We start from the raw sequence: 13,238 nt of genomic DNA, 5'->3' as shown, positions 1-13,238 counted from the left end.
GCCTGGTTAGTCAGTTGTGGGGGTGACTGTGTAGCATAGGCAGTCTGAGAGAAATAGTTTATATGTATTTACACACATGCTAGCTCTGCCCTGATAAAAATAGTCGTATTAAGCCAAATAACATAAAAAGTCAAAATGTTTCTGTAAAGCACAGCTGTCTGAAAGGGGATTTTAAACTTCATTCTTCCTACTTCATTTGTCTGTTTGGCAGCTCTCCCATCCTGGTCTCAAAGCAACAAGAGTCAGCTTATGACTGTAATAGACTATTCCAGTAAAACTCCTCTGTCTAAATCTAAAGCTGAGCATCTCCAGAAGAAATTGTTGGGGTTTTGTTTGTTTGTTTGTTTGTTTGTTTTAATTGCAAGTGTTAATGCAAGAAGAAGGACTTTTCAGACACTTTCTTAATTAGAGTTTAATATGAGGACTGTTGCCTTCAGCTTGATTAGCTGTGTCACTGATGTGTGGATGCCTGCTGGCAGGAAAGTTTGAGAAAGGGTCAGGAAACACATGGAGTGAGGCTGAGGGCTCTGCAGAGAGGGTCTCCTGCTCTCTCAGCAGTGGATGTGGGAGAGTGGGCTGTAGCTGCCACCCTGTCTCCAGTCTGAGGGTTCTGTGCCCTGCTGCTCTGGGAACCTTGTTGGGAGGGGTGATTGTGCAAGGAAACGTGAGCCTTTTATGACCAGTACAGAAGGGGTGAACAGAGCAAGAGCTTGACCAGGTCAGGGCTTGCACTTCAGTTCCCCCATGGCAGAAAGGTTAAAGCTGTCAGCGTACAGTTGTTATTTTTTATTACAATTATATCTACGCCCTTCAGAATGTGGCTACAGCCTTGATATGCCCACAGAGACTAGGATGTGAATTTTGGAGAAATTGTGTCTAGATAAAAGTCAATGAGCAACAACAGAAGAACAAGCCAGAAGAAGGATTACAGCAAAATGACAAAACAGCAAAATGTTTAGTTGGGGTAGCTAATGTATGATTATCATTTGATATATTGCCACTAGAAACAATTATAACTGTCTCTGAAGTTGAAGTCACTCTGACTTGTGTAGACTCTCCAGAATACCTTCTTTTAATATCATTCTGATGAAGATAACTGTTGCTATTCAGGACAAATTTTCATCTACTGTTTCCAAGTTATAATGATCCTGTATGGTATTTGTGATCATTTCATTGCTCTCGCTCACTGTAATGTGCGTGTCGAAGAGAAGACAGTCTTTACCATGCTCATTTAGGTGTTCTGTTTAAGAACGTATGTAGCTTTTCAAATACAGCTGTGTGGATTTTATTTGTGTGGGTTTGTGTAATATGTTTCAGAGCATACAGTTACTCTCTGATTTTTATAGTCTATTCATTCTTCTGGGTGGTTTCATTTGAAGTATTAGAGAAGCCACTTATAATTTTGTCAGTAATATTGTTAAATTTCAAGTCAACCTTCTGAAAATTTTTATTTGGATGTAACTTTCAAATACACATGCTCCCACTCACAGAAGATTTGTGATTTATAACTGCAATACTTATATTTTTCAGAGAAACACAGCTATGGTCAGCAGAACAACCCTGCTGCTGAAAAGACTGTTGGTTCTCTTGCAGTAGCAATGAGAATGCAGGTTAGTGTACCTTTGTTTGTAGATTGTACCAATGTTGTAGCTTTGTTGTTCTTTCTGTAAGTTGCAGAAATTGCTTCTACAGTTTGTATTTGTTTTACTCATTTCACCATCTTACATGACTTCCATTTTAATAGCAGCCCTTAATCAGATAGAGTGATACCTATTGCATTTAATTAGAGAAAGGTAAATTAAAAATCAGACATCTCATAATTGTGGTTAATACATAAAGGTTGCCAGAAGCACTTGTGTCAATAGGCTAATGTCACTCACTCTGGTAAGACTGAGAAGATTAATTGTATCTGCATTTTTGCATTACAATGGATAGAGGGTCCAAAAGTATGTTGTTTAATTTTGGAAGCAGCATGAGTCAGTCAGTGGACAATCAGTATCTTCCATTATTTTTAAGGTGTGAGAGAAGAATAGTAATTCTCTGTCTTGACCAGAATAAAATGTTCAACTGCCTAATTAGAGAATCTTCTCTGCCACTTATGTGTTAGTGGGGTTTCTTTTTGAAATGTGGTCATACAATAGAAAAGTGGTTCTTACTTTGTCCTAAAACCATGAAATGGAAAAATTTTTAAGTTTGGGGCTTTTTGTTAGCCTTTGCCGTGGAAGTTATTTCAACATACTCTAGAGATTGTTTGAAATTGCTGTTCAGCATTTATGATGCAGCTGTTGTGTGCTGTTTTCTTGTTTAAAACCAGAACATGGTAAAAAACATGGAGCGATGGATCCAGTCCCAGCAGTACAGGAAGTGGGACCTCCACAGCTTGAAACTGCAGCCCCTCTCCCCAGTGCCAAGGTAATAAGTGCTTTTAAGGAAAAAAAAAGTGAAAAATGTTTTTAAAAAGAGCAAGCAAGTGTGACACCCTAAAAATGTGCTGTGCCTAATTAATTTTTAATCTTATGTGGACTGTATGTTGTGCCATTCTCTTGTATGCTTCATTGTGACCATGTGCTTCTGTTTGATATTAATTTTTACTTTGATTTTTACATTGGAGCCAAGCTTTATTTAATGAAGACCTAAAGCTGGAAGGTTTCATTGATGAAGGGATGAGAAGTCTTGTGCAACACCAACAGAAATACAAAAGACAAGAGGTTCCTAATGGCTGAACCCTGATGTAGGAAGGTGTTTAGTTAAGGCTCAGTGATTTCAGTGGCATTTGAGTTTGTATTTATTTTCTTCCCTCAGCAGAAGTACTTTCTTCTGCATTAGACTTTTAAATTCCTGTGTGGGTGTGAAAAGCAGGAAGCATATTTATTCTCATACCCAGAATCTTTTCAATCAGCTCCTGTCAGTCACTTCCCAAGGCCCATGTCTGGGTCTCAGGGATTTCAGGTCTGCCTTGGCATGATTGCTGACATCTCTGATATTTAAAGCAGTCTGAGCTCTTCACTGCGCTAAAGTGCTTTGCTGTGTGTTGGTTGTGTTGGGTGACAGAGAGAGGAACCAATGGCTTGAAAGTGAGGAAAGTGTCAACATTTTTTTGTGCTTATTGATATGCCTGCTTCTGCAGATGCTGAAGGAACCTCACACCAGAAGAAAGTCTGAGAGAGTTGGAACTCCATAGTCTGGAGGATAGGAGGATCTTACCAACGTGTCTAAATACAATGTGCAGTAATGCAAACAGGAATGAGGCAGGCTCTTTCCAGTGGAGCCCAGGGACAGAACCATCAGCAGTGAGCACAAACTGAAACCCAGGAAGCTCCATTTGAACATCAGAAAATACTTCTTCACTGTGAGGGTGACCAAATATTGACACAGAAGTGCAGGGTATTTGTGGAGTGTCCATCCTAGGAGACATTCAGAAGCCACCTGGACATAGGCAACTAACCAGCTCTAGATGACCCTGCATGAGCAGGGGGGTTGGACCAGATGACTTCCAGAGGTCCCTTCCAACCCCAGCCAGTCTGTGATTCTGTAATTCTGAATCCTGCTGGTGTCGTTTTGGAAAGCTGTGACAAAATGTTGTATTTTATTTTTCACTGTCTCTTACAACAGTTCAATGGGAATGAACACAAATGTAATTTAAACCAGAGATGCCAAAAGAATGAGTTTTCTCTTGTGACCAGGGACACAAGGAGGCAGAAATGCTTGAGCTTTTTCTGGAATTCTAGAATTCAGTTTTTAGAATTGAAGCCTAAAAAACTATCCTTAAATAATACAATTAAATGTTTAAGTATGTGATGTCATGAGGGTGATGGTAAAAAAAAACCTCACAAAAAGGTATTCCCAATCCTCTCTATGACATTGTGTGTTTAGTACATCAATAATTACATCATTAATAAATAATGGTGTGTGTATATATGTATACACACACACCATAAAATAATATATATAGTATAATAAATATTATATAATTAGTAATAGGACTTGCATTTATCTGCTAACTCTATAGCTTTGTCTTTTTTCTTTTAAATGTAAAAAATCCCTTCAGATGGAAAGTATCCTGTAATAAAATGTAAGCTTTCAGTAATACACCACGTTGTGTGGAAACAGATGGAGTATTCATTGAAAGTGAGGCAAAGCTGCTTAAGCACTAAAACTAAGAACATCTGCTTTTTGATTTCTGTGAGATCTGGGTTGAAGTATTTCCAAATATATTGGAAATGGAATGGAAAATTTTTTTACAATATGCAGTAAAAAAGAAATGTCAGGTGAGTAGATGTAGAGCCTTCCTCCATCTTTTAAATTTTTCTGTATTTTGTAAATTATCACTTAGCATTGTCAGTGGTGGACTTCTTGCTTTACAGTTTTCATTAATGCAGAAGAACCACTTTTGCACATCTCCAGCAATACTGCATAGCATAACATATTGAATAATTCTGGTATTTCCAATACAGAGAATATTTTGTCAGACTAAAAGAGTCAGCAACAAATATAGACTTCTAAAGTCCATAACCAAGTCTTTAATTTTCTGTGTCTTGGGAAAATGTATTTAGGAGGAGGAAAAAAATGTAAAGTAATGTTGTTGTATTAGTCTGTATCTTTCTCCTCTTGCTAAATGTATCAATTATTTTAAGGAGAATAGTCACCCTAAAAATTTTAATTTCTTAGATCTTTAAAGGACCACACTACCACCAACTTAGCAAGAATTTTCTGGGACTTAAGTTGTTTATATATTGGAAGTTCTAAGTGAAACCTTCAGATGGTCTTTGCAATGTGATGTTTGTAAGCCACTCTGTCTTGTGCTCTCATTTAATTTTTATGGCTAGCTGTGTTTGAAGTCACACATAAGAAGCCAAAGGTATATCCTTCTGTGAAAGAGGATGCACTTAGTATGTCTTTGAAAGAAAGCAAGTTCCAGCTTAGTAATGTGATTAACTCCTTGTCTTGTAGTACTGGATTATGTCATTGCTTGGGTGAGTGGTTTCTGGGTTTCACTTACCTGCTGCAGGGTGCAAAAGGGGGATACCTGAGAGCTAGAAATGAATAATGGAGCCAGTTTAGGATTTTCTCAAAGAATTCCAAGCCATTAAGTTGGCACAGACTGATCATTTGCCTGGTCTTCATTCAGCAGAATGGCTGAAGTCCACACACAGAGTTGAGATCTGGTTGTAGTTTTATGTTCACTGGTCGATATTTAAGGTCTTGCAGAATGTTTGAAAGTTCAGGACATGAGCTTTCATGCCACTGCCAGATTCTGTCTTAAAAATACTGTGATCAACTGAAACTACAGGAAGAAATTTAGCCTGGTTAGGCTGAAAGTAATTTTTTAAGTTGTTTTTGTGGTAATGTGAGCAATTCGAAGCCCAAGGAGACAACTCTTCACATCCTGTGTCCCAGCCCCTGGGCTTCCATGCTGCAGGAGCTTACAGCTTCCACACAATTATGTGGACATAATGGGCAACTAGGTCAAGCTCGCAAATGCAAAATCCATGATGCAATATTAAATCCAAAGACCTCAGGTTGTCCAGGTCAGGAATTGCAGGTACAATAGTGTCCCCTACAGCCACATTCCCTCCGGGAATCTGTGGCTTGCCTCAGCTACTGCTCACCCTTGCTGGGGGTAGTTTGTAAGCTCAGTGGATGTCTCAGTTGAACCCTGTGCTGTAGACTCTGCTCTGTGGCCATTCTTAGTTTAGCTGTGTTTTAGAAGTGCATGAGTTGGTCTTCAAATGCCTTGTTTCCTTTGGGGCCCTCATGGGGAGCAACGGTGTTGGCATTGCCCTCGGATGAAAGGCACTGCATGCACAAGCTTCGGGTTTAGCAAATGTGTTTGTTGGCCAAGGAATGCATGCACTTTTTAGTAAATTGTATGTGCTGAAATATGCTGTGAGGGAGGAGAACAAAAGGGAAAAACAAATCCAGAAACATCCATTCCAGTGGGACATGCTTGAGCATCCAGCAGACACGTTCCTAGCTTGATATGAAAGCATTACGTAATATTTGGAATCTGATTAAAGGAGAGCTCTCTGTGAAATTGTAACAATTAACAAACTCTGTATGTGATTTTCAATTTTCAATGTTATATTAGGTGTTAGTTAATATTTAGGTTTGGTTAATAAAATGTAAGAGGGAATTAAAAAACTCATTACAATAACTCCATTGTTGGATTATTTGCTGTTGTTTTGTGCTCTGTTGTCGACCACCTAAGCTGAGAGAAATCTCCTGGCTCCTATTTGTTTTCTTTTCCAGTGATATTGAGATTTCCCGAGCACAGAGTCCAAAAGCTGTTGATGTACTTGCCAAGGAGATAGGATTGCTTACAGATGAAATTGAGATCTATGGTCAAACCAAAGCCAAAGTAGGTTTGTCCCTGCTGGAAAGGTTAAAGGATCAACCAGATGGAAAATATGTTCTAGTTGCTGGGTAAGAATGCTATGCAATGTCATTAATGTCTGCTGTTTCCACTCTTATTAACATAAACATGCAACTTACATCTTTTTTATACTCTGTACAAATAAGAATCTTGAATGTTTTCATCTGTATGTTGCTCTTTTCTGACAGTGAGCAGGTTTTGAACTCCTTTGAAGTAACACAGCTTTTCTTCCAAACTCTTATTACTGAATTAAAGTATATATTATAAAAGGTAATTTGTTCTATGACTCTGTGAAATGTTGGTGAGTGGAGTTTTTCTTACTGTTTTATCAGAATTTTAAATGTTTAACTTGGATATTTAAGGCTGCTTGCATTGTGGCTGTTTATAAACAAACATTAACAGAAGCTAGATGCTAATCTGTTCATATTAACAATAAATACTTTTCTTATTGAAGAACAGATTACAAAGTTTAAAAAGCCATGTTATTTCTTTGAAATGTAGACATGTCTCCAGGCAGGCTTATCCTGTTTGCTTTTCCCACGATTATTGCAAATGCAATGCTCAGCAGGAATTATGCACTTCTCTTCTGAAGAGCTTCAGGTTTTTCTTGCATTCAGTGACACAATTTTTCATTCACCTGGTTTACTAAGTGGAAACTTCTACTTGTGAACAAACATGTGAAGGTTTTCATTAATATTTAAATTGCAGCTGTGTCTTTATATTCTGAGTTAATCTTTGGTTGCTTCCTTTTAGCTAAACTGAGTCAGGTTTAAAATGCAGTTTTGGCTGATCCAGAAGGAGAAGGCTTTTGTTAACCACCTTGACCTAATGATTCCTCACCTTGGCTGGTGTTTCTCAAACTGTTTGCTTTACTGTCTTCCTGTGGGAACAACCTGGATTTCTGGCACTGAGATGGAGCTGTTGTAGTCTGACTTGATGTCACAAAGCTGAGGCAGGCAAGATATGACACTTTGCTCAAAGCTATGTGATGGAAGTCTAGTGTTAAAGATATTTTTGGAGGATGCTGAAGCAGTTAAGAGAAGGAAATAATAGCTTGTTGAGTTTGGTTTCCTTTGGTATAGTTTTATTTTGGTTTGGATGTTTGTGGCATGCGAGAAACAAAAACAGGTTTAGCCTTTGACTGAGTTTGAAGAAAATTGCTGCCATGTATTTTCTTGCTCATGATGTCAACAGCATTAGCTGGTCATCATGCTGCAGACCAATCCAGGCTTGCCTAGCAGCAAACCTCTCTCAGAAGAGGTTATTTGAAGATGTCTGGAGGTGCAAAGATAGCACAAGTTGCAGAGCCCCATTTGGGTGGAGTTTAGCTGTGTCAGATTGCATGCACCAGTGCATTTCTTCGCACTGCTTTGTCTCCCATTCTCCTTCAAAGAAGGTATCTCAAGCAGTTGTCACAGAAAGAAGTGCTGGTTTCTGCATGTAGAAGAAATGCAGAAGCTATGACCATCACTATAAAAAACGGGCAAAAAGTAGAAAATTGTATCCTCTTCTAAGTTTACATTAAAATGTACCAATACAGAATGGTGTTTCAGAAACAAAGGGCTGGGTTTGGTAGCTAGCCAAGCTGGTGATGCAATATGTTGCTATTTGCAACATCTCTGAAGTCATTGCATCTTGTGGAGTTAGTGCAAAGCCACATCTGCTGCAGGAGGAGTGCCTGGGCAGGGTCACTACAATAGTGGGAACATTCTCTTCTGGGAGAGTTCAAAGCTTGACTTTGAAATATAGTACATATAAAATATACATATAGTGTGTGTTTATATGCTCTCAGCTGCTCTCCCTTGCTGAAATGGCTGTAGCAGATGACAATGTTTTTAAGAAAAGCAGGGAACTCTGTCTGATGGGGAAGTGTTCAATGCAATGAAAATCAAGTATCACCGAAGTGTGGAAACTGGGGAGTGAAATAGTATCCTCCTTTGCCTTCATTCTCTCCTTTGCCAAGGCAAGGTCAACCAAAACCTGCTGTTTGGATTATGTTTGTTCACAATAACCAAAGATATTTAAAAATTCTTTTAGAATGATGCGGTGTACGCCTTCAGAATAAATTTTCAGTGCTTCAGAGGAAATATTTAAGATGTTTATGCTTACAGTTCTGGTGGAAATATTTGTAATGTATGATGGGAACTTCTTGTGTGTGAAAAGAGTGTAAAGTGTGTGTGTATTCAAGAAACTGCAAAACCTCCAACTTCCATCCATGATGCCAGTAACATTTGTGCCTTTAATTGCACATTCAGATTTAAATATTTCACAATGTCTAGGAATTTATAAATATTTGCTGCAAATGCATGTCTAGTTTATTCCTGATATGCTAAAGACCAAACTTCTTGTTTTGAGCAGGAAAATGCAACTGAAATGTACCTTTTTATCTCTACGTACAGTTTATGTCTCTTTAAAAAGTTGCTAACTGCAAAGTCTTTTTTGTTCCTTCTAAATGCAGGCAAATAGGGCTAAGTGTCTCATCCATTATAAACTTTGTATGCTGAAGTATTATAAACTTTGTATGCAGTTTGATGAACAGATCATGAGACCTGAAAATAAGGTTAAGACTTTATTTCTTCATAAATTCCACTTACCTCTATATGGAGACCATTCTTTTATTTTTGTTTTTTTCATTCTTGCTTTTTTATTTTCTTTGTCTGTGTTTGGCTTGCTCTAGGGCTCATGTTAAGACACTGTGGGGGCAGAGCCACGAGTTATCATGGAGTAATTGGTTCTTGGGCATCAACTGCCTGTAAACAGGATTTTAGTGTGCTAAATAGTATGTCACAGGATCTGTTAACTCAAACTGCCTCCACTCATTGCCAGCTGAGAGCATGCAAATGAATGCAGCTTGTGCTTGACCTAGGAGCTAAGTTTAGTGTTCAGGGTAACCTAATCATGTATTCAAACATGTACATGGCATATTTACAGACACAATATGAAATTACAGCTGCAGTTTGTTAGAATCTATGTCTATGTGCGTGTGTGTATGTTTCAGTATCTTATTTCTAAATGCTCCAGTGTTGTGGCTTTTAGCGGAAAATTCTGGAAACTTGTTCACTTCAAAAATGCAAGATGAGGAAGAATAAAAAGTGGGAAAATTATGAAGTACAATTCTACTTTTAACAAGATGTGTGTTGGATTTTGAATGCTGGAAAATTTAAAATCAGTACTTTTCTCCTAACAGTAATAGTGTTGACTGTTGATGAACTACCTTTTCAGTAAGGTAAAAATGGAGGGAAAAAAAATGTATTTCTTTTTACTGTGTCCCTTGGGCTGCAAGGTGCTTAAAAGCTAAGAAAAAAGGAAAATAAAAATTAGAGGAAAGATGCAGGGAAGGATAAGAGGGAAAATACCCCTGTGTTGATGCCCTGAATTGTCTGACAGTCCAAGGTAAAGTCATAGTTGAGACAGTTGTCATGTATTGGTCATGTCATTACACAGCTCCTGATTCGGATTGTCGTGTCTGAGTCTGTAGTGGATTATGAGAGTTTGTAGTGGAGGATTCCTCAGTCTGTTCCTGTCTTTGTTCAGTCATTGTAGCTTCATAGTGACCTCTGTGCTTTTGTATTTGGAAGCTCCAGTCCCAACCCAAGGATGCCGCTGCAACATTGTCATAACCTCATCTCGATGAGGTGACAGCAGTTGCAGCACTTCTGTGCTCAGAAATACATCTCTGACAATTGTAATCTAGGATGGGAGATGTCTATAGGTGGGAGCTCAGTTGCCCATGGCCTCCATAGCCTGGCTTTGCAGGTTTCAATGTGGATCACTGAATTATGAACTCATTAAAATCTTTGAATCTGCTGATACCTGTGAGTTGAATGTAGGAAGTCTGAAAGAGAATTGTCACATATGCAGTAAAGTTCTTGCTGGAGTCACAGTGGCTGGTGTAGCTGTGAGGAGGTCACAGCTGGTGCAGTGTATGTCTCCCTGTTTGTTTATTTTCTCTTTGGGAGACCTCGTGTAGCTTTCCCACAGAAACAGCTCTGCTGTAAGCTAATGTGATGTATAACAAACAAACAAAAACTCTGCATATTCTTATCTTTGTTTTGATATACATAAAGAGAGAAGGCTTTCCAATGTTATGGAAAACTTACTTTGCCAAGGAGCTGATGACTGCTTGGTAGGTGGCAAAGTTTAAGGTGAAAATTATTTTGGGATTTCTGTGTTTTGATTGAAAATATACTAAAGAAATTTGAAGAATAATGCAAATGGCTGTTAAAGTCTCTTGAAGTTCATTAAAATTTATTGCAGTTTAAAGGAGATTTTTCTTTAATTTGCATAAGTTTAAAGCACAGAATTGCACAATTGAGCTAAAGTTAGCCATTGGCAGTTGTAATTTTATACCCATGTGAGCAAGTGACCTAAGCTGCAAGAGTGTAGGCTCAGTAGTGTAGCCAGCAATAACAGCTCAATGTCCACAAAACAGATTAGGTGGATTATTTTATTTATAAACCCCAATCAAAGTAGAGCAGGTACAAAAGGGAAGATATTTAAAATAAGCTTTCAAAGGAAAATTATTGGAATAGGATTTTCTTTAAATTACAGGTGGTTTTTTTTCTTTTACTTTTAACTAATGTTTAAAGCTGAGATTTTGGTAACTGTTGAAACTAATAAATAACTGTTTGGCTCTTGAGGTTTCCTCCCAGTTTAATCAAAGAGCAGCGGTGTGTTTCTTTTTGCTTTCTGGAAAAAGATCTGTCTCATAGAAAACTCTCAGTGCTTTCTGGTTCATATTACAGTGTCATGTTAGAATAGGCCACTCAAGTTACCAGAGCATTTTAGTAATGTGACACTTGACTGTGTGTTGTTTTCTTCTGTGACAGGAGATATTCTTTTATATGCTACCAACATGCATTCTGGTTGTGCATTTGTCAATTGCAATTTCATTTCCTTTGCTGGATGAAGGCTGCATCTTTGATTTTACTCGTTTCATAAGAGTGAAGAGTCCCTGTGTTGCTGTGCCTGCCAGGTCAGCCACCTGCCACATCTTGAGCTGAAACCAAGTAAATAACTAGGGATGGTGTCTCTGAATTCTCTTGAGTGTGAACTTCATATGCCTGATGCTCAAAATTAGAGGTAGCCACCAACAGGATGCCCTTCAAATGCAATTTTATCTGTTAGTAGTGCAGCCACTGTGTGCACTGAGTTTTTGGAAAGTTCTTTAATGCTAACTTCCAGTAAGCAATTATAAGTGTCTCTTTCATAGTAGAATACTTTTCTTTTGGAGGAATTTCTTTATTGTTTTTCTTTTTGTTTTGTTGTTATTATTTTTAAATAATTGATTGCTTCATGAGTTGTTACCTTAAGGCTTTTAACACAGGAGTGCCTCAGGATTACTCATATTTAATCTGATTTTAATGCACAGGAATAAGAAGATCAAGTAAAAGAGATTAGGACAGTAGACAAAAGTGAATGAGATAGTAGAGGAGAACAAGGGGTAAGGAGAAACCATGCAAAGAGTTACTTGAATGGGTTTGGGGAAACCAGTGTTAGAACAGTAGTTAGAAGGTGAAACTGGTAGTAAAAGTGAGTTAACCTGGCTGTGATCCTCTGAAAGAAACACATTTGTACAAAAGTAAGGATCCTGGGACAAAAAGGAGGTGAGAAAGAGAGTGGTGGGAAAAAAGGAAGCTATCTGTGTGGCAAGTAAAACCCTGAGGGCTCCTTGTCCTGACAATGCAGAGATTAAAAGTATCCTTTCTTCTAGGAGCTGCAAACTTAAAAGTAAAAGAAATTAGGTAGCATTCTGTGCTTCTGCAGTAGATCAGAAGGAAATAAGAAGGCCTAGTATGGATAAAAAAATGACAGGGACCAAAACTGCTTTTGAGATAAAGGATATGCTCTAAATCTCTCACCTTTTTTTTTGGCTCTACATAGATACATTGCTAGAGTTCTGTGAATTCTTTTTTAAGTCAAAGAAGTGCCATTCTAGGATAATTAAATAGTCTAGGATAATGAATAGTAAGTTACTGATGATGTTTTAGAATCTGATGGTTGGTGAACACAATGTTATAAAACGTGGGAGAAAACTGCTAAAACCAAGTGCCCAAATAAGTGGCCCATGGTCACACAAGAGTAGTTCAAAGTGAAGAGTTCAGGGAATCTCTTATAGATGTGCTTAACCCCATTGATTTCACTGAAACGTTAGTTAAAAGACTACTTTTCTGAATTTTTTTTTTTTTTCCTAGAACAATATAAAGATGTTGATTTGACTTGCTTCCAAACTGCTCACATTTTTCCAGACATATCTATCCAGGGCATCTTTTTTAAAGTAAAAGCCAAGGATCTGATGATGCTGTAAAAGATAGATTTATGAAAAGTTAACAGTTTTCATCTATTTTCTTTTGTGGGACGAAGAAGTGCTTTTGCCAGTCTGTGAACTGACTGAATTAAGCTGATTCTTACAATTACTCTAATGTTTTTGTGCCATTTGAATTGTGATCTGAGGATAGGAATATCTTGGAGAAATTACTAGTTGGGGAAGGAAGTGTTTCTAATTAGAGCTAGATGTTTCAGCTCAAGTTTTGAAAAGGTCACAAGATAAGGGTTCCCCTTTGACTAGATCCATGTGCATGCTTGTAGTTCTTTGGGAATGAACACTAGTTTTTACATCAGCTTCACTAAAGTACTTCTCTGCAGGTAGAAAAGGCACCAAAGATATGAATGGTTACTCTTTGCCAAAAAGGAAGATTTGTGTGAGAGTGATGTGAATGGAAAAAGGACTGGGGCTTTCTTCTTTTGCCAATCAGAAAAATAAATGCTGCCTCAAAAGAATAATTGAAGTGCATTTTGGAGCCATGAGATGTGTTCATACATCAAGAAAGAAAAACAGAAAGAGAAGAAAAACCCTAGCACCATG

At 37.9% G+C, this 13,238-nt stretch overlaps 1 protein-coding gene across 1 annotated transcript in view; it reads left to right on the top strand.

The window, feature by feature from the left end:
* The first annotated feature begins 1,533 nt into the window (after positions 1 to 1,533).
* MTHFD1L (methylenetetrahydrofolate dehydrogenase (NADP+ dependent) 1 like) overlaps positions 1,534 to 13,238 on the top strand; it is a 125,777-nt gene continuing 114,072 nt past the window's right edge. The window contains exons 1-3 of the mRNA XM_036380096.1: positions 1,534 to 1,610; positions 2,315 to 2,412; positions 6,250 to 6,423. Coding sequence (XP_036235989.1) covers positions 1,599 to 1,610; positions 2,315 to 2,412; positions 6,250 to 6,423 — 284 coding nt within the window. The 5' untranslated portion in view covers positions 1,534 to 1,598. The remainder of the gene's footprint in view (positions 1,611 to 2,314; positions 2,413 to 6,249; positions 6,424 to 13,238) is intronic.

The sequence above is a fragment of the Molothrus ater genome, chromosome 3 (assembly GCF_012460135.2).
Source record: "Molothrus ater isolate BHLD 08-10-18 breed brown headed cowbird chromosome 3, BPBGC_Mater_1.1, whole genome shotgun sequence".
NCBI classification, from domain to species: domain Eukaryota; kingdom Metazoa; phylum Chordata; class Aves; order Passeriformes; family Icteridae; genus Molothrus; species Molothrus ater.
This window is presented reverse-complemented; position numbering and strand designations above follow the sequence as displayed.